The sequence below is a fragment of the Syngnathus floridae genome, chromosome 9 (genome assembly GCF_059516105.1).
Source record: "Syngnathus floridae isolate MCC-2025c chromosome 9, RoL_Sflo_1.0, whole genome shotgun sequence".
Classification (NCBI taxonomy): domain Eukaryota; kingdom Metazoa; phylum Chordata; class Actinopteri; order Syngnathiformes; family Syngnathidae; genus Syngnathus; species Syngnathus floridae.
This window is the reverse complement of record NC_142421.1, coordinates 4,255,750-4,274,505: the sequence shown is the minus strand read 5'-3', so window position 1 is coordinate 4,274,505 and position 18,756 is coordinate 4,255,750. Positions and strand designations below refer to the sequence as shown.

At 42.6% G+C, this 18,756-nt stretch overlaps 4 protein-coding genes across 11 annotated transcripts; 1 reads left to right on the top strand and 3 right to left on the bottom strand.

Annotated features, from left to right (window-relative positions):
* Positions 1–8: 8 nt before the first annotated feature.
* On the bottom strand, positions 9–2,422 carry bnip4 (BCL2 interacting protein 4). The gene is made up of 6 exons (XM_088384537.1): positions 2,204–2,422; positions 1,754–1,928; positions 1,622–1,679; positions 1,170–1,276; positions 831–980; positions 9–773 (listed from the first exon to the last, which is right to left on the bottom strand). The coding sequence occupies exons 1-6, from the start codon at positions 2,247–2,249 to the stop codon at positions 731–733; spliced, it is 579 nt and encodes a 192-aa protein (XP_088240663.1). The 5' UTR covers positions 2,250–2,422; the 3' UTR covers positions 9–730.
* Positions 136–16,075, top strand: smndc1 (survival motor neuron domain containing 1). Of its 8 annotated transcripts, none has more exons than XM_088384535.1 (14): positions 8,836–8,996; positions 9,359–9,478; positions 9,750–9,892; positions 10,288–10,452; positions 10,535–10,688; positions 10,870–11,020; positions 11,167–11,314; positions 11,473–11,547; positions 11,617–11,652; positions 13,305–13,405; positions 13,501–13,819; positions 14,117–14,180; positions 14,687–14,838; positions 15,111–16,075. In XM_088384535.1, the coding sequence occupies exons 2-6, from the start codon at positions 9,359–9,361 to the stop codon at positions 11,005–11,007; spliced, it is 720 nt and encodes a 239-aa protein (XP_088240661.1). In that variant the 5' UTR covers positions 8,836–8,996; the 3' UTR covers positions 11,008–11,020; positions 11,167–11,314; positions 11,473–11,547; positions 11,617–11,652; positions 13,305–13,405; positions 13,501–13,819; positions 14,117–14,180; positions 14,687–14,838; positions 15,111–16,075. The 8 variants fall into 8 exon arrangements, with proteins under 8 accessions (XP_088240662.1, XP_088240661.1, XP_088240655.1 ...); XM_088384529.1 differs by adding an exon at positions 14,908–14,934 and having other exon boundaries at positions 10,870–11,314; XM_088384536.1 differs by lacking the exon at positions 8,836–8,996 and adding an exon at positions 136–281 and having other exon boundaries at positions 10,870–11,314.
* On the bottom strand, positions 5,771–8,277 carry LOC148393017 (alpha-2A adrenergic receptor-like). Its single transcript, XM_088384525.1, has one exon. It carries the CDS (start codon positions 8,066–8,068, stop codon positions 6,953–6,955), a length of 1,116 nt encoding a protein of 371 aa, XP_088240651.1. The 5' UTR covers positions 8,069–8,277; the 3' UTR covers positions 5,771–6,952.
* On the bottom strand, positions 11,793–17,372 carry LOC148393015 (max-interacting protein 1-like). Its single transcript, XM_088384527.1, has 6 exons — positions 16,836–17,372; positions 15,755–15,860; positions 15,464–15,493; positions 14,660–14,774; positions 13,620–13,791; positions 11,793–13,538 (listed from the first exon to the last, which is right to left on the bottom strand). The coding sequence occupies exons 1-6, from the start codon at positions 17,329–17,331 to the stop codon at positions 13,375–13,377; spliced, it is 1,083 nt and encodes a 360-aa protein (XP_088240653.1). The 5' UTR covers positions 17,332–17,372; the 3' UTR covers positions 11,793–13,374.
* Positions 17,373–18,756: the final 1,384 nt, after the last annotated feature.

Genomic DNA, 18,756 nt, shown 5'->3' with positions numbered 1-18,756 from the left:
AGGCTGTGTGTGTTTTCAATTTTTATTAACCGATAATATTTGCAGAGGTGGGCACTGTTCATTTTTAAATTTCTGTTCTTATTTTTGGGAATAGGGTTAGGCTGCATGCCCCACACTCCATTTCAGAAGGTGGCAGCAGTGCACCCATTTATTCACCAAGAACTAAAAGAAGAAGATGGCCAAAGCATCAACTAAAACAGCTGGTGAAGATTTTAGGATGGTGCATTTTATTCCACCTGGATTTTACCTTTGACTACATGCAACAAGGGATTCAAGTTAAGGTAAGCAACATGCAAAGTCAAACTTTTGGGTGCTTGAGGAGTTAAAATTATTGCAGCTAGCCACCAGCATGCCCTGACTGTACTTAGCAAAGAAAGTTGACTTTTAGTAAAATGGCCCCCTCTGCATATTTGTGCATCACATTTGATTTTTACAAATATCAAAACACAATTTATATTGAAGTAATCACAGTATGCTAATGATCCCTTGGATACAAATAATATTACAAAATAGTACAAACATTTTACCAAGTCTAACCAAGTGGTTCAAAGCAAACGCGTAGGACGGATCTTAAAACAAGCTGGAGGAAACAGCAGAAAGGCAGGAGAGGTCTGAGTGTAAGAGGGGCCGGCGTTTCCCTCATATGGCCCACAATCGCTTAGTTTTTCACAGTGGTTCTTTTCAGTTAAAGGCATGCCGATGTCTCATGGAGGTCCGAACGCAAGGCTTCTCACAAGGTGTGGTGGGAGGCCAGGCGCTTCCCGATGTATATCCTGAAAATAAAGACAGTGGGCCACATGACTTGAAACCCGAACCCTAACGAATCTTACCCGAGGCCGATTGCGAGTATGTGCGAGATGATTAAGGAGGGCAGGAAGAGCTGTAGGAAGTCGGGCGAGAGGACGCCGCCCTTCTTCATGACGCTGCTCTTGCGCATGCTGAGCGGGGTGGAGCGCTTGGGGTGTTTGAGCAGGAACTCCCTGCAGAGGAGCACATCAAACTTTCATTGGTGCCAACTAGGGGTCCTGTCTAAGGTCACGACCACAGAAAATTAACATAGTTCCTCATTGACCATTTTGTAATGTTTGTAAACAACAGGGCACATCATGTGGCAGAAAACCATGTGACTTTTGTAACAGTTTGTAAATATAGTTACGTAAAAAGCCTACTTTGGCGGATTGTTCTCGGGTCGACTGCACCAGTCCCAGATCCAGTCTGCGTTTTTTTTCATCATCACCTCCACTTCCTGTCTTCTTTCCTGAAGGTCCTCTTCTGACTAAAAACACATAATGTGGGTTTGGTCACATTGGAAAAAAATTAAAGAACCAGTAGAGTGACAATTGCAATGTAACATCAAACATAAAGTTAGACTATTGATTCCTTTCCAGTCCTTATGTCTTCTGGCACCATGCTGCCACTAACAGGTCAACTTTAGTACTACAATAGGCATTGCTGTGCTGACCTGTATAACCTCCATAAGCAGCCTAATGACTATTTGTCCCAAAACATTTTCTCACTAAAGCCACTTTTGTTTTGTCTGGAAGACATTGAAGCCTAAATAGCGCTAAACATACTGCTTTTAATCAAATCAAGGCAATCTTGATCTTACTTCCTATATTACCTGCAAGCTGCTTCCCCCAGAGCCTCTCCATACAAGGGGGGTCAGTGCTCTGCGTGGGCTTGTGAAAAGGGAGCAAAGGGTCAGTGTGACTCTTTATTTCACAACCACTTAGTTCCCTTTTCGGGGGCAGACCTGTTGCATTGCGAGCTTCCGCCTGAGCTACTCCTGCTGGACTCGCGTTGGGCATCCAGCAGCATGTTCTCCACGTCATCCTGCTGCGTGGATGTGGGCATTACGAGCTCCTGGCTTCCGTGGTGACTGTTGCTTTGTGAGGCTGCAGCACTGAAGTGTGACTCCACCCAAGTACCTGGAAAAATAATGGGGGGGGGGGGGTGTAGAAAGAATACACAGCGGTAGTGATGGTGAAAAACGTTTTGTTCTTTTTAATTGAGGGAGTTGACTTAAAATACAATGCAAATCATTAACTCACAGACATTCTTTTTTGCTCTAATAATCTATTTGCAGACCCGCCCATAAAACTTTAAGATAAATACAAAACATATTTTTAGACGCTTGTTTCTCAACAGTTTTCATGCTAGCAGGCCAAATTTCCAAACAAAAGCTGACTTTTCAACATATTACCTTGCAAACTCTCCTCCAAGGAAGAAGCGTCGTTTGGTATCGACATGGCGCCACTTGGACTCCTCTTTCGTTTTAAGCGTTGAACAAAAAAAAGTTTAAATGTGTCAAAAATAAAAACGGTGGCGAAATATCTAACAAGAGTCGACCAGATGGAGCGTCTTCCGAGCAACGCACAATAACAATGACGCAACCGAGTGTTTACCTCAACGCTGATTGGATAAGGCGGGGGCGCGCTCGGTACGTAAAACGTATGCCCCGCCTTTCCGGGCTAGACCGCGCATGCGCTCCCACGCTTGAGGGGTAAACATTTCCTTTATTGCGTACACTAAATGTCACAAGCCGGGGTTTGACAACACACCATGACATTTATATGATACATCACAAATAAAATGTTTCAACAGACTACGTCGGGATAAATATTGTGGGTTAATGGTGGGAGGCAGTTCTGCACGTTTGGCTGCAGGTGGCAGTAAAAGATCAGAACCCCCTCACAAGGACATTATTATTAAGCAGCATTGCCCTTTTTAGAATAGTATTTGTACTGTTAAGATCGTGAGATTATTGAGTTTATTTTTATTGTATTAATGGTGATAGCAGGGTTTCTATACAGATAAAATGTCCATTTATTTTTCCACATAATTCTCCTAGAAATAGTCATCAATTTAAGAAAACGTGTCCGGTATGACGTTATTAACTGAAATAAGCAAATTGGCTTTTTATTATTGTTGACTTATACCCGTGCATATTAATTTATTTTAATTATTATTCTTGTTGTGACTATATTACAATTCCATAGTACGTGTTATCTCATTGAGGCGAATTCAAATTTGAGACGGGCAAATGAAATTAGGTTTTCCTCGCGTGGAGATTAGCGTGACTGATTATTCTGGGAAAACTCAATTATTTCTGCAATTTAGGGAAGCTATTACTTTGAAATGTGTCCTTCTTCCTGCCAGACACGAGCTTGTTCCTTTTGTAATCTACCTAATTGAAATACTCTTTGAAACAAACAATATAACTTCAATGGTTCTTTGCACTGTGCTGTTATGTTGTTTCTGAGGAGAGAAGTCATGCACTCAAATGCACTCTCAAAATATCTCTTTAAAGGGGAGATGTTGTGTAAAATTGACTTTTTATTGCTCATCAAGTTAGTGTGAAATTAACCAACCAAATCTTTTGATCCCCCCCAATTGCATTCAATTTGGGATTCTTACTCCCTATATTACTTTTGGAAACGTAATCATCTGCGCTGAATTTGTTCCAGTTTGAAGGTCAATAACCCAAAGCGTATATACTCTACAATTTAGTATCATCCATCTGTCTAATACGGAAGTCTGAATATGGAAGAGATCCAATAATTCCCCAATGAGAACACCTAACACCTGGAATTTTGTGGCCATTTCCTCCAAAGTACAATAAAGCAGCCTAGTACCGCATATGGCCAGATGGAAATATGTTGACTGCTCGTGAAATGTCACTATTGTTGATTCAATAAGCAATGCATGTGTCCTGGAAAATAAACAAATAAAAAAACATTTATGAAGCCATAATCCCTAAGCAAACAATTTCATTGTGCTGGCGTAAGTGATTTCGATTTTCATAAGATGCTTTCAGGATGTGTTGCCGGTGACAATAATTAAGTTAAATGTTATGGATGTTTTGTTCATCTCCACATTCTGGCGACAGACGGCAATGGAAACGCAACTGGTGTCTTATATTTGATATCAAACTGAATGCAGCTAACAGGCGAAGAAGGATATGAATCGTTGATTGCATGAGGCATATAAATAGCTTTGTAGAAAGAGAGACGGCAGGAAGTTGAAGCAAAGCAGGAAGGCATTTAGCATCTGTTCCATTCCTGATTAGCACTGACAATTATCCTCCATCGGCTATATCCGGCTGTCTATTGGCCTTGCAGATTAATAAGAAGCTACATACATTTTTTGACTGGTTGGCACACCTGTCCAGTTATTGTGCATCCTCATTAGCAGCATATATTGGAAAGTTTTTTTTTTTAATATTACTAAACTTGAGATAAGATCCCATAAATTAGACTCGGCATTTTCTACTCCTGTTAACTCATTTTAATTATTTTTTATTTGAAGTAGGACTTCTCTTATAACTGAATTTGCGATGAATAATTCAACAGCGACTTCTTTCGGCCAGTAAAAAGCAATGTGGTATAATTATCGGGAAGAGTGGAAAAAAATCGAGTGTGAAGGAGTATCCCTGAAGGATTGCTTCATTTTCTCATACATGTATAAACACAAGAGTTATATTTGGTAATTTCCACTTCATGTGTGTGGCTTTTGCTCCCACGAGTCCTTAACCTTGGTTTGTTTTGCAATGGATAGTTTTGCTCACACACACAAAAAAAAAAAAACACAAGCCAGTGGCCTTATTTTATCAACAAATGTGTACACATGAATTAATATCGTAATTAAATCACTCCACAGAACGACAGCTTGTATTAATGTCATCACTGAGCCCAACATGTAAACTGGGTTAAACTCATTTTCGTCTTGACACAATTGGGCTTCTTCCACATTTTGACATCTTGGAAAAACAAGAAATTGAAGCAAGTAAACAAGCAATCAGCGGTGGAAGGGAAAGCAAAAAGAAATAGAAAATTAAAAGGCTGAAAAATAAAGCTGGATAGCCACTCCGCCTTCATTCCGTAGAATCAAAGTTGATTATCCGAGCAGGAGGAAGTATGGTGCACTCGAGCGCTCCATCCATAATGAATGAGCCAACATTCAATTAAAACTCCTCTATTCATCTCCGGCTATGATGTAAACTTATTAGTATGGTCTCGAGGCCTCTGTCTGACACCGCGAGCCAGCCTTCATCATCCCACATGTCTGGGATTCAGTCTGCGATCTTTAATTCCCTCAAAGTTCAGCCGCCCTTTTAAAAGACACCACGAGAAAATTTAAAGGGACGAGAGCAAACCGCAGAATGCGGAGACGGCCGATTGTGGGAACTTTTGCCAACGGCCTCGTTTTTAGTGATTTTATGGATGCCCTTAAACACTCTGAATAAATCATATTGAATCTGCACACAGTGAAAGTGGACATGTGTGAATTTATGATGCACGCGCAATCAGCTCGCTTGGCAGGAACATAAAATAGAAAGGCATACATATTTCAGCACATTTGGCGAAACACAACACTAGTTTCAGACAGCTGGAAAAACTACAGTAGGGCTTGAACTGTGGCATGTAAATCTATAAAAAAAAAATCAGTACCAGTGAAAAGTTTGAAAGCACTAACTTTGTCAAGTAGAGGACCGCAGAATGTCATTCAGCAGGCCACAAATGGCCCCCGGGTCACATGTTTGAGACCATTGCGTACCAGTTTCCATCCTCACACTGATGCTAAACTGAAAAAAATAAATGTACTCACCTTTTACTTTTATTGGGTGCAAATTTCCGCTGTTCACTGTGACCCGGTCGGATAAAGTCAGACTGACACAATCAATTAGGACATTTTATTAAAACATATCACAGTTGGGTATTAAATATAATACTCGTGTCACAAATGAAGCTTTTATTTTTAAAGGGGGGGTGTAGACTTTTGTTATGAACCATATATTGGCGTAATTCCTTTTGACATCATAGCTGTTTCCCATGTCAACATATTAATAGCATGCATGAGCTTCACATACCAGGGTGAAGTACAACACGTGTTGCGCAATCTTTCTCACTCTGTATTGTTCATGGGAACTCCAACATCGAGACATTTATTCGGCACTGATGACCGTTTGCGGTGACTAATGGCGGTCATATTTTAAGCCTTTAACAGATTGAGTCCAAACATGCGTACCACAGGAATCTCAAACAAAAAATTTCCACGACATGAGTCATGGGAATCATCCCTGTCTTGACTGAGAAGCGCTTTTCACTTTAATTCAGGTTTGCGGGATCGTAAATGTTTATTTGTTGACGTGTGAAAAAGGTGATGTTAGTAGCAAACAGATAAGCTTGTGTGTGTGTATGAGAGTTAATTGTGTCATCGGCAGAAGGCACTCCGATTTCCATTTCTTGTGTTTGACTCCAGGGGAGGATTTAATGACATCCTGATATGAAGGCAATAATTCATGATAAGCTGCCTGCAATGATTCCGTGGTCGCCCACGCAGCCCCTAGCTTTAATTTTCCCTTCATCGAAACGTCTCCGGCCTAGGAAAGACAAGTGAGGAGTGAGGGTGGCATCAATTAGATTTGCCATCATCAGTCTTGTTGTTATTGTGTAGATTGAACTAAAATAAAAATAATGCCCCTGACGATTTAAACTAAAATAAAAATAATGCCTGTCACAATTGAGTGGCAAAAAAAAAAAAAATTGCTGATATTGTCTGAGTGTCTTAAACCACTGTGGTTGCGTAAGTGTGCACACCGTAGTGTAATTGAGATGATGCTGTTTAAAATGAACCAATCACGTTCCAATTTCTGTTAAATGGGAGTCAGCGCTGAAGGAGCTTTCGAAATATGCCCAAATAAATGTCAGAGCTTCTCGTGGGGTTTTCTTAACATTTGTTTTGCTTTTTAGCAAAAGCCTAAAGGTTTTGAGCTTCAATAAGATAATGTGGATGAGTTGCTGACGGGATGGGATTTTCTGGTGTTGCAGATATTTTTGGGGGATTTATTCCCTATCAAGTGACAAGTGCTAGAGAACCTAAACAAATTACAGTGATGGATGAAACATTCAATAAGTAGCTGAGTTGAAATTTCAACACACATTCCAAAGTCTTATAAATCAACATGTGTTTTTCTGCAGAGGATCTTTTTGAAGGACCTGCGGAAGTCATTATTGAAAATGGTATAAATGAGCGGGTTGAGGGAGCTGTTACAGTATCCCAACCAGAAGAACATCTTGAAGAGCGTCTCGGGCACGCAGCAGGCGCACACGGCCGTGAGCGTGTACGTGAAGAAGAAGGGCAGCCAGCAGAGGACGAACACTCCCACCACCACGGCCAGCACTAACGTGAAGCGTCTCTCTCGGCGCTGTCTTCCTTTCCAGCGGCTGGTGTTGGCCTGTGTCTTCTCGGCGGCTTCTCCGGGCTTCTCGCGACCCCACTCGGACGTCCGGGCGGGTCGCCTCTTCTTCAGAGAACACAAGGTTACTTCGTAGCCGTCCGATGATGATTCGTCTGCCAGCTCCCCGTTCACCTCTCCGTCCTCACGCTCCGGGCGTCCATTTTCTCGTGACCTTTCACCCGGCGGGGCTCTTGTCCTCTGTTTGGCCACCTGGTAGATCCTCATGTAGACCAGGACCATGATGGCGCAGGGCGCGAAGAAGGAAGCGGTGCTGGAGAAAACGATGTACCACTTCTCGTCGTTGATTTTACATTCGGGTCGGTCCTCTTGGCCTTTGTCCTTCTTCATGGTGATCAGCGGCGGGAAGGAGATAATGGCCGCCAGCACCCAAACAATCAAGATGGTGCATTTGATCCGCTGAGGCGTCCTTCTCAAGTTGTACTCGACGGCCCGTGTGATGGACCAGTATCGGTCCAGGCTTATGGCGCACAGGTGGACGATGGAAGACGTGCAGAAAAACACATCCAGCGCCAGGTAGATTTCACACCACACCTTGCCGAAGAACCAGTAACCCATCAGTTCATTGGCCAGGGAGAAGGGCATCACCGAGGTAGCCACCAGGATGTCGGCGCACGCCAGAGACACCAGGAATAAGTTCTGGGGGGCTCTGAGGGCACGGCATGTGGTCACGGCGATGACCACCATGACGTTGCCGAAGACGGTCAGCAGGATGAGGACACCCACCAGCAGGGTGAGAGGTGCCGAGGTCTGAGCGCCATACAAGTGCCGGGCCACCGCCGTCTTATTGGTCAAGTTCAGGCAGTCCATTGACACTTTTATTGGATTGAAGTCGATTAGCGGCGTTTGGCATCAGTGGAAGCAGTCGTCATTTTGTTCATGATCTTCCGGTTAGGGAAAAAAAGGCGAGGAATTCTACTGTGTTGAAAAGAGGAAGCGTTCCCATGGCTCCGCATCCGAGCGCTTTAAAAATAGACGCTTGAAATAAATCATTCAGCACACAGATGGAGTTCAAGCAGATGTTTGAAGCAGGTGTGGTAGACTGGAGAAGAGGCTCTTTTATACCACATGCATGTGACGCTACAAGCGAGGGTGGGAGGGCTCCTCCTGCTTCTGGAGGCTGCTCTGAAGCCTAGTAATGACATTGGCAGTCATTTTGATGTATTGGATTAATATTTACATTTAGTTACCGGAATGAGATTCTAATGAGCTCCAATACTACTGGAAAAATATTGCCTTTATCAAGTTAATTCAGTTCCGTGAGTCAAGAATTAATTTAAGTCATTGTTCATTTTATCTATTGAAAATCTTGGAAATGTAGCCAAGAACCCATCCCCGTTAATTTAACAATGTGCTTATTAGTACTGTGCTATGGCCGTGTATTGTATTATACACGGAGCAGTTTTTAATATTTTAATTATTCAGCGTTTTTTGCTTGACATTGTTTGGGTATAAGTTTAGTTTAAAGGAGTTATTTTAATTTTAAAATTAACTCGATTTTCGAACAAAGACGAACTATCAAACAGGTGTTTGGTTATGGTAGTTTGATATTATGGCCACTAGAGACGTCCTTGAGCTTAATCAAGATTTGCGCAATTATCGCGAGATTTCATTGACAGGCTTGTTACGGGTCGACGACGTAAACTCTTGTTCCCAACAGCGCATTGTTTTTTGCCTTATTGAAGCTGCGAAAGTTGGATGCTTACTTAATTTATACATTATTCATAACCATACAGAGGTGAGTTTAGTTTTGGACTACGTTGTGTTTATAATTATGAACGCTAAACTACATTTTTCTGTCGTTTCCTCCTGAGCCGCTAAGTCATTAGCATTAGCATCAAGCGCGATGGGTAAACGTCGGCTAACGAAGGCCGAAGCTAACAGACGAAGTAAATATTTACAGCACTGTGACGTCTTAGCTAAGATTTATTATTAGTTTTGGCTCCTCGTGTAGTCTCTGTTGTTATGCAAAATGGAAACACCATGTCTATTTCATCCTCAATGGCTTATTTTCCGTCTACCGTACTGTGTGCTAACGTACGCAGCTAGTTGACACACGGCGAGTGACTCAAATGTAGTGTGTTGGGCGCCGTTTCGCAGATGTCGGAGGATTTAGTGAAGCAGCTCGGCAGCTACAAAGCTCAGCTACAGCAGGTTGAAGTTGCCTTGTCCACCGACCAAGAAAATGAGGATCTCCTCAAGCTACAGAAAGACTTGCAGGTTTGTTTATGTCCATCATTATGATTGATTGCAATAATGTGTAAAGAGCCTCTGCAGAAAGAGTTTATAATGGTCTCTGTGTCTATATTAATAACCCAAACTCTAACAGAACATGTAAACAAATTGTTGCACGTTTTATTGTTTTAATCGAATAAAATTATGCTACCGTTAAATGTGAAAAATAGGAAGTACATTTTTCACAGCAAAGTGTATACTGTAATCAATTAGGGAACAACATCTGACCCAACGCCTGTTATAATTTCTCCTTCAGGAAGTCATTGACCTGACCAAGGACCTCTTGGCCTCACAGCCTGCAGACGCTACCCCCAGTGCCAATGGTGCCGCACCGACACCCATCAGGCACATCTGGAAAGTGGGAGACAAATGTTTGTCCGTGTGGAGTCAGGATGGACAGTGAGTGTCACCTGTATCGCTGCAAGCAAGCCTACGTCAAGTTTTCTTTGGTTTGAAATGTGCCTTTTATGTACGGGTGCTTCAAACCCACCTCTAGTATGGTAGAAAACCTCATTCATTAATTTCATTTACCATATTCAGAGAGGAATATTTCCTCGAGTGTGTCATTTTGGTGATTTTATCTTAGCCAAAATAACCTTCAAATCCATTATCTCAAGAAATTTGAATGTTCTATAAGAACCAAACAATAAAAAAATTAAATGATAATATTAGGTAGGAGTATGCATTCTGAAAGTGTTAATCTGAATATTTACATAGCTTATGTACACTCAAGTATTCCTTTTTGGCCCACCTGCGAACCGTACTCACCTGCTTACAGACGTGGCTTTTTGCAGGGTGTATGAGGCCGAGATCGAGGAGATCGACCACGAGAACAGCACAGCCGCTGTCACCTTCACTGGCTACGGCAACGCTGAAATCATCCCCCTGCAGAACCTCAAAGCGGTGGAGGACCGCAGGCGTCTCGAAGACGACCTCGGCTTGTCCAGGAACAAATCAAGGTACGACCGCAATGTGCTTTGCCTCCTGCAGTCCGCGTGGCAGTGGCTTTTTGACATTTTCTTCTTTTCTTCGGGGGTCTAGAAAGGAGCAGATCGCCGAGCAGCGAGAATACAAAAAGAAGAAAGCCCAGAAAAAGGTGCTGAGGATGAAGGAATTAGAGCAGGAACGAGAGGACCAAAAGTCCAAGTGGCAACAGTTCAACAACAAAGCTTACTCAAAGAACAAGAAAGGACAGGTGACCACAGGCCTATCATTTCTTCAAGTAGTTTCACGGCTTCTCTCACTTAAACAAGATCTAATATTGTTGAACAAAATAATATCACAAAGAATCTAAGCCGGTACCATTGCAAACGCTAACCATAACATATTGTTAATTCCATCATTCTTTTTGTCTTTGGTCTTTTTTGTTACCTTAGGTGAAGAGAAGCATATTTGCATCTCCAGAAAGCGTCAACGGGAAAGTTGGGGTGGGCACGTGCGGCATCGCAGACAAACCCATGACGCAGTACAACGACACGTCCAAATACAACGTCAGGCATTTAATGCCGCAGTGACCCGGCATCTCCTGTAAATACTCACCCCCCCCACCCATGTTGTATACTGAATATTACAGTGTTGTTCATTTTGTGTGACATGAATGAAAGAAAGTTGGAGTTACATATACGTGTCGGAATTGAAGCCTTGATGCTTTTTTTTTTTTTAATGTCGTACAGGTAGAAGAAAAGCTGTCCAAATTAGACAGGAAGCCACCCTGCTTTGTAATCGCGTCACTTGCTATGTACCAACAGGAAGTTAGCTGCTTGTGCCCTAATTCCACACACGGTGCTGTGGCTCAAGCTCAACACTTCTAAGAATTGCTCCGTAAGTGTCGGGCTGTATTTTTTGTTTTTCCTTTTCGTTTCGAGTAAGAACATCAAAAACAGCGTCGATGATCTTTTGATTTCTGTAATTTATAAAAGTCAAATAAACATCCGTTTGTTGAGTTTTATAAATGACTGCCTTCTTATCATTGGGACCAGCATCAATGAGAACGCCAGCGAGTCAAGCCAGACTTGAAGTCAGTGAGCGTCTGATGGCCTAACTAGTGTGTGATGGTAACCATACAACAATATGACTACCTGCACAAATGCTAACATAAATAATGAAACTTTTGTGAATTACAGTGATGCGCTTCGTCCCAAAACATCTGTCATCTAACGGTGAGTATTTCTATTTCAGCTGTCATTTTTTGAAAATCTTACTTCAATTTGAGAAAAATTATTTTTTGGGCCAACCAAATTAATGCTACAAGATTTTACAAGACGCTCTATATGATAAGCGGCACAGAAAACTGCTCAAGTTGGTGGAAGAAATTTATTAGGATTCCAGGGAGCGTCGTCAGGAACCGTAACAAAGTATCAGCAGGGCACCAGCAGCATATTTTGCAAAAACAAAAAAAAAAACATTAAATTCCTAATCAAGCACTAGAAAACATCAGGGCTGTGCTTCCCCCAAGCACAATTATTATTTTTATAGTGCATTTTCTACATTTCCCCAAACACGTTGGGTGGGTTGGGTGAGCAGGGACTTGTGCAAGAGTCAAACACTCACATTAAGACACAATTTGGTGCTGATGGAGTCACTAGCGGGGAGAGAAATGGGCGACGTTATTGTAGTTGATGGTTTGGAACAGTGCAACGATGAATGACATAACAGTCAATTTTTCAATGTGGACTAAAAAAATTAAGTGTTTTGTTCATGCTACAGACATTTTTTTTTTCCATTATAACATTCAACACACATGCACTGTAGCTTTGGAAAATCATTTACTTTTTTTTTTTTTTTTACTAAAATCACCAGTCTTAGAGCTTATGGACGGACAAAAGCAATGTATTTAAAAAAAAAAAAATGCATTATTGCTTTTTCACCTTTTGCCGGCGGGACAAGTACCGGCTAGCTTATTACTTTCTAAATGGGGGTTAAAATAAATAGAACCGGTTCTGACACTGATGCATTTCAAGGGGAGGGAGGTCAAGTCATTTTCAGATATTTTTCCACCACAAAAGCTGCAGCACAATTAAATATAACAAACATAATAAATACTATGCAAAATAAATTAGAACAACTAATGTGTGTAGATTTGAATCTTGTGGCTCTGTTAACTAAAAGCAGATTTTGGAATGCAGATGTGAAAGTAAAGTCACGACCTGTTTTTAAGTTGCTGATTTTTTTTTTTTTTTTAAAGGCAAATGGAGCAAATGTCAAGCTGGTATTTGTGGCCTTTTTTGCTGGTTTTGAAGAGGATTGATTTGATTGATTTGGTTGAAGGTTTGACTTGTACCCTTTGAGTGCCTTTCTTTTTGATTGTGGCTGTTCACGGGACAACAGACATTCAGGTTTAGGTTGGAGTCAAGCTTAAGGCTGGTTCTTAGGTGGACATGTTTGTGGAGCTGCAGGCTGGTGATTGTTCAAGTCAGGGGTGGGGAACCTTTTTTTGTGTTGGGGACCATTTTGAGTCCTTGGGCCCGATTTACGAAAGCTTGGTGCGAGCAAAAATAGCAGCAAACTTGATTACGAAAGCACTTAAGCAATCCCCTCAACAATTATTTGACAGTTTATACATGTTCTTTAGTGGTTGAAATGAATCAACGTTGATGAATGTGATCATTCATTTTTGATTACGGTAACTATTTTGAGCCATTGTTTCACATAAAATTATTAAAATCCTCGGAATCATTTGTTTTTTATCTAAATAAAACATTTCAAATCCCTGCTTTTACGTGGAAAGCAATATTTTTGTCCGAAGCTGCAAAGAGTGAACCGTGTTAGAGGGAATTGTACTGAATTCGATTCTGTCCCGCGTGTGCCGTAGGTTCCCCACCCCTGGTTAAAGCCATAAGAGAGTGGTGTTTGGGGAAGGGGGGAGCACAGTGCAGCGGACCTCAAGCAGAGAAGGCCACTTTGAGGCTGCAGGTAGAGTAGCCCTCGTCGCTGGCCGAGCTCTGCCGGCTGCTCTGGTCGTCCAGGTCGCTGGCCCCGCCGCTACTCACGCTGTCCATTTCTCCTAGGGAGAAGTCGGTGCACTCCACGTCCACTTCGATCTCCTCTGCAAACGCACACAAAACCACCGTGACCCACACATGTCGAACGAGGCCGCCTTTGCCGTCGGCAACAACCGCAGCCCAACCTCGGTCCGATTCGTAGCGGTCCGAGTCGGTGGGGGAGCCTAGGCTGTCCGTGCGGACGCGGTCTCTTTCGCCGAGCGTCTGGAGCTGGGCCAGCTGCCTCTGCAAGTATCTCTGCTCCCGCTCCAGGGTGTCCAGCTGGTGCTGACTCCTCCGGTCCGCCTCCTCTAGTTTCTACAAGGGGAAAATCAGGAGGTGTGAGGTGAGCGGAAGGAATGTGTGAGAATGAGATAACCTCTACCCATCTATTGTCCCGCACTCAAAAGTTAAATACAACAAATGTGTTGAAGCCAATATAATGTAAACAGTCTAATCCAGTGATTCTTTGGTTTATCACTAGAGGGTGCACATGTGCAATTAATGGTATATTAAAATATGCTACAATTGAGTTTCTCAGATTGGGCTTTGTTGTCAATGTGTACTTTAGAACTTCCCAAGCCATTTCCTGAATCTGAAATAACACCATGTTTTTGTTCTCTTCTGTTTGTACCTGCTCCAGTTTCCACCCAAAACCACATCAGAACCGCATTTCCCGAACTGCAGTCATCTGTTGACTTCTGGAGGTAGTTCATAATGTACACGCAATACCCACACTAACCACAAACCCTCCCCCCAAATGTCATCCCCAGAAAAGTAGACACGCCACACAATGAATGGCAACCATTTGTGCCCTCATTGTTGTGCAAACAAAAGTTTCAAATCCCCACAATGCAAAAATAAAAACAGGAAATCAGACATTAAACATCCCCAAGTACCCGCTGTTGATGCACTTATTAGCCATGAACGCAAGAGTGTACAACAGGAAGGTCATGGGAAACTCTTCAGTGAGCAGCCAGTATAAACTTGTCTAAGCAAGCCACACATTTCTCAAATGAGGAAAAATGGAATGTTCCATGCAGTTGGACATTGTATATACGTGTCTTTTATCATCGTGTCATCTCGACATTGGTGGTTGGACGTGCATTTGGTCTTAATACAACAATACACAGACCTCGTTAGCTTAATGCTAACACATAACAATGCTATAGATGAACTACCACACCTTGATGTGCACTTTGGCCTTGTTGAGGAGTCCCAGCGTGGTGTGCCGACTGCAGTCTGGTCCCAGAGGGATGAGCGACTTCAACCTTTCCAAGCACAGACGGAGATGCGCTCGTCTGCGGCGGGAGGAAACGCACAAGCGGGAAGTTAATTTCCCCTTCACGGATGCAGCTAAATAAGGTAACCAAAATATTAGACACAGCAGTGTTTAAAAATATACCATTAATATATACAATTTTGTCCAATCAGATTTCCGCCTTGTGTTGCCAAAATGAGGTAAAAATACTGCCTAAAGAATAAATGTAGTGTATATATATATATATAGGTCAAACTGTGCTGTCATCTTTCTCAAAGCAACCCCCTCCCCCCCATGCTTAATTTGTTTAGCAAACATTAACAGGCCATTTAATTTTGGATACAAACGCATTCTGACATTTGTCATCCGCTCCCAGCTACGGTGGCCTCATCCCACACCAGAGGGAGGAGGCTCAGGAAGGAGTCTTGTTGTCTGGAAACAGATGCTTCACATTTGCTGACTGGGGAAATGTCTGCAAGTCCTCCAGGAACTGTGTCACTTGCTAAGCAAGGCAGCGTGAACACGTCGCTAAAGGCTACGCCTCATTAAAGGTGAATTGAAAAGCTATGCGCTGCAATCTCCTTGTTAAGGATGTAATCATTGCAGTGATCATTTCGCATGACTCGGCAATATGTTTAGCATGAAAAGTATGCAGAAAGATTTTTTGATTGCACCTCAATGGAAAAATAACTCAATAGATAAAAATCTCTTTAATCTTGCAATGCTCACCTATTCTTTTCCAGTTCATTGTGGGCTGACCTGCAATGATTACAAATTACAAATATGTAAACCATGATAGGCAAAGATAGAGAAAACTGAAATATAGCTATCTAAAATAAAAGCACTTCTATGTTAAATAGAATGTAGAAAATAATACAGCATAATGCATGATTTATTTTCCTTATGACTTAATACATAAAACACAACATAACAGTTTTTTAAAAAAGTTATTTACCATTATTGTTCTGAAAATTGGCTGATGGAAAAACTATAAAACAGTACAGTGTTTACTGAACCCACCTATTGTGAATATTGTCCAATTTCCTGTTCTTGTTGAATTTACGATGTTTCTGTGGGAGTGCCAGATCATTGGCAGGATACGTCGAAGCATAACCATGCTCGCATTCTGTGTAGTGGACAAAAAAAAAAAAAAAAAGACTTTAATTTACAAGTTCATATAACTCAATCTGGCACATATCCACCACCTTCATAGTTATCTAACGGCATTAGCATGTGTGTCCTGACCTAAATTGTCAGCAAGTTTAGATTCTAACAGGTTAGTAAATGTTTTATATTGACATTAATTTGAAATGTACTGGTTAATAAAAATGCAAAAACATACATGTATTTATATTATACATTTATATTTTTTTCTGTGCCGCTGTGGGAAATACAAATCCCATAATGCTTTTTTTCCGGTAGCATGTCAACGTCACGGTTGAACTCGCATCTGATTGGCTAAGAGGCTGTGGAGAACAAGAGTGCAAGGCCAATCAGAAGGCTGCAATATGTTCCATGTGGAAACCATGTGAATAACACATACATAGAAGGTAGCTCGGCCCTGAAAGTAATAACCGGCATTTATAATTGATAATAACCACGTAACAATACGTTATTTCAGCATTGGGAAATTATTAGGTTTTGTTTTGTGTTTTTACACCTCCACACATAGGTGGAGCAGATGAACCGACATAGTTAATTCATTAGAAGGGGCATTTGGTGTCGTATTTCACATGCATGTCAAAAAAAAAGATATAAAAGGATATTTTTAACATGCGTGTATGCATGAATATTAAAACGTGCGCTTAGTGCGTTTTTGCTCGTGTCCTGCGGTTTAAAATGGGGCCAGATTGCAAATAAAGACGCACCAAATTGGATCATGAGCGACGCATTATCTCTGAAATTAGCACCATTTCCAGTGTGATTTATTTATGACGTGTGCTATTACTCCCACAAGAAGCAGGCACCGTGGAAAAAAAGGTTATCCGTGGCCCTATGTTGTGTTGTCGTGCGCGTCGCGTCTTTTGTTGTCTGCCCTCGGATCCGACCGAGACGCGTTTACGGCACGCACACAGTCGTGTCTCCCGTATATTCCACTTACTTCCGCTGTTCTTATCCACGCTCTCGATGTAGTGCGCGGCGTCGAGCAACACTTGTACGTTCTTCATGAACGTGTCCATGGCGGAACACTTGGCGTCCGACGCGTCGCCCAGCGAGCAGTCGGACACGTCTCCCGAATCCCGCGGGTCCGTGAACGCACCGCGCTCCGACACTAGCTCCTGCTTTTTCCGCTCGTTGTCCTGGGGTTGTTGTCCCACGTACTTCACCATTTCGGATGAGGTGTTCTTTGTATGGACGGGGACGAAGAGTCGGCCCCTGGCTCGTCGTTCGTGTGTGCACTGAGCGGATGACTGAGGCTGGATGGAATTGCAGTCCTTAGCCTCAGCCACTTGCCCTACTTGGTGGATAATCCCTCCCACTAAACGCGTGCACGCCGCATCCATTGTCAACTGGGCCACAGAACACATCCTCATGATCAATGCTGCAGAAAGCGAGGCGAGCTGACGGATGAATTTATAACAAAGCATCATTTGCATTTTATTTATTCCCAAACATAGTGTTAGCCGGAAGTGGTTGAAGCGTTTATTCTATTACCTTTGATATCCTGGCTAAGCGCTCGTACACTTCTTGCCTTTTTTAGACACTCGTGTATTGACTAGTTAAAAAAAAAAAGAGATTTATGTAACCTGTAAGCTCTGCATGTCAATTGGGAATAGGCATCTTTTATATTGAGAAAATAAAAATAGATTATCCAGTTGAATGTAACATAAAACATTTCCAAATAGCAGTTATAAGTGTCAGCACAAAACTGCAAAAACAATATTTCAGGAGAAGCCTACTAGAACATCAGAAATTTATTTTCATGCTGACTCACTCACTGACAGCATTCTTCACTTTTGGTTCATTTCACAAGCTGTCATGGGTGCCCCCCCCCCCCCCCCCCCCCCCCCCCCCCGCCCCCATTCTCATGCTAATCAAAAAGCACTTAGACACCATGCAGCGTCTACATCAAACCCGTCACCTTTGCGTTTAATTGCAAAGCAACTAACTTTGAACAGGCCTTCCTTGTGTCTTTGCTAAACACTCGGGTGGTGATTAAGAAGTCATCTTTTTGCTGGCTGTGAAGCTGAGGGAGGACAGGAGACAGGAGAGTGGGTGCGGGGGGGTTGTCCTGTCTCTGGGAGTCTTTACAAGGCCAGCCATGCGTGGTGGTCCCGGCCAGACAATAGGTGCAGATGGTCGGCCTGCTGCAGATGTGGCCCGCCCTGTAACGGACGCCTGTGAGAGAGTGACACCCTCCCTGAAGGGTGGGGGTGCTGGGCAGTTGTGGGGAGCAAGGGGGGTGGGTCTTGTACCAGGCGGCTGGTTGGGTCTGTGTGCTGCCTGTCGCAGCATGGGTGTAGAATGTGACCCCAAGTGGAGTAATCTGAAATAGTGGAGGATTACAACAGTCGCTTGACTGTCACACACGAGGCAAAGTCAAAGACTGTGTGTGTGTGTGGGGGGGGGGGGGGGGGGGGGGGTTGACTTTGGTTCTTGTCAGACTTCAGAAAACTCGCCTCATTGAAATGAATGGAAATCCGTTTCAGTCTCCTGTCTTGATGAGGAAAGATAGCACTTAAGATATTATATTTTAGAAACTAAATATACAGTGATGACACAGTTAAAAATAATTCAAACACAGCCACATAAATGGTAGCTTAGCATTAGCTGTAAACTAGTGGACTGAAAGGCTAAGTCATGCAAAACGTGTGACAGCTGTGAAACAAATGCAAACATGAAGAGTCGTGTCACGGTGTAACTCACATGTGACTCAAATTTATGCCTATCCCTGATGAATGTTTATTGATGCTAGTGCTCGTTTTCCGCATCAGCGTAATCTTACAGCCGGGCAGCAAGTGCAAGTTTGCAGATTACACCTGCAGTTAACCTCCATTATGTCAGTGATAGGGTTAGGCGGA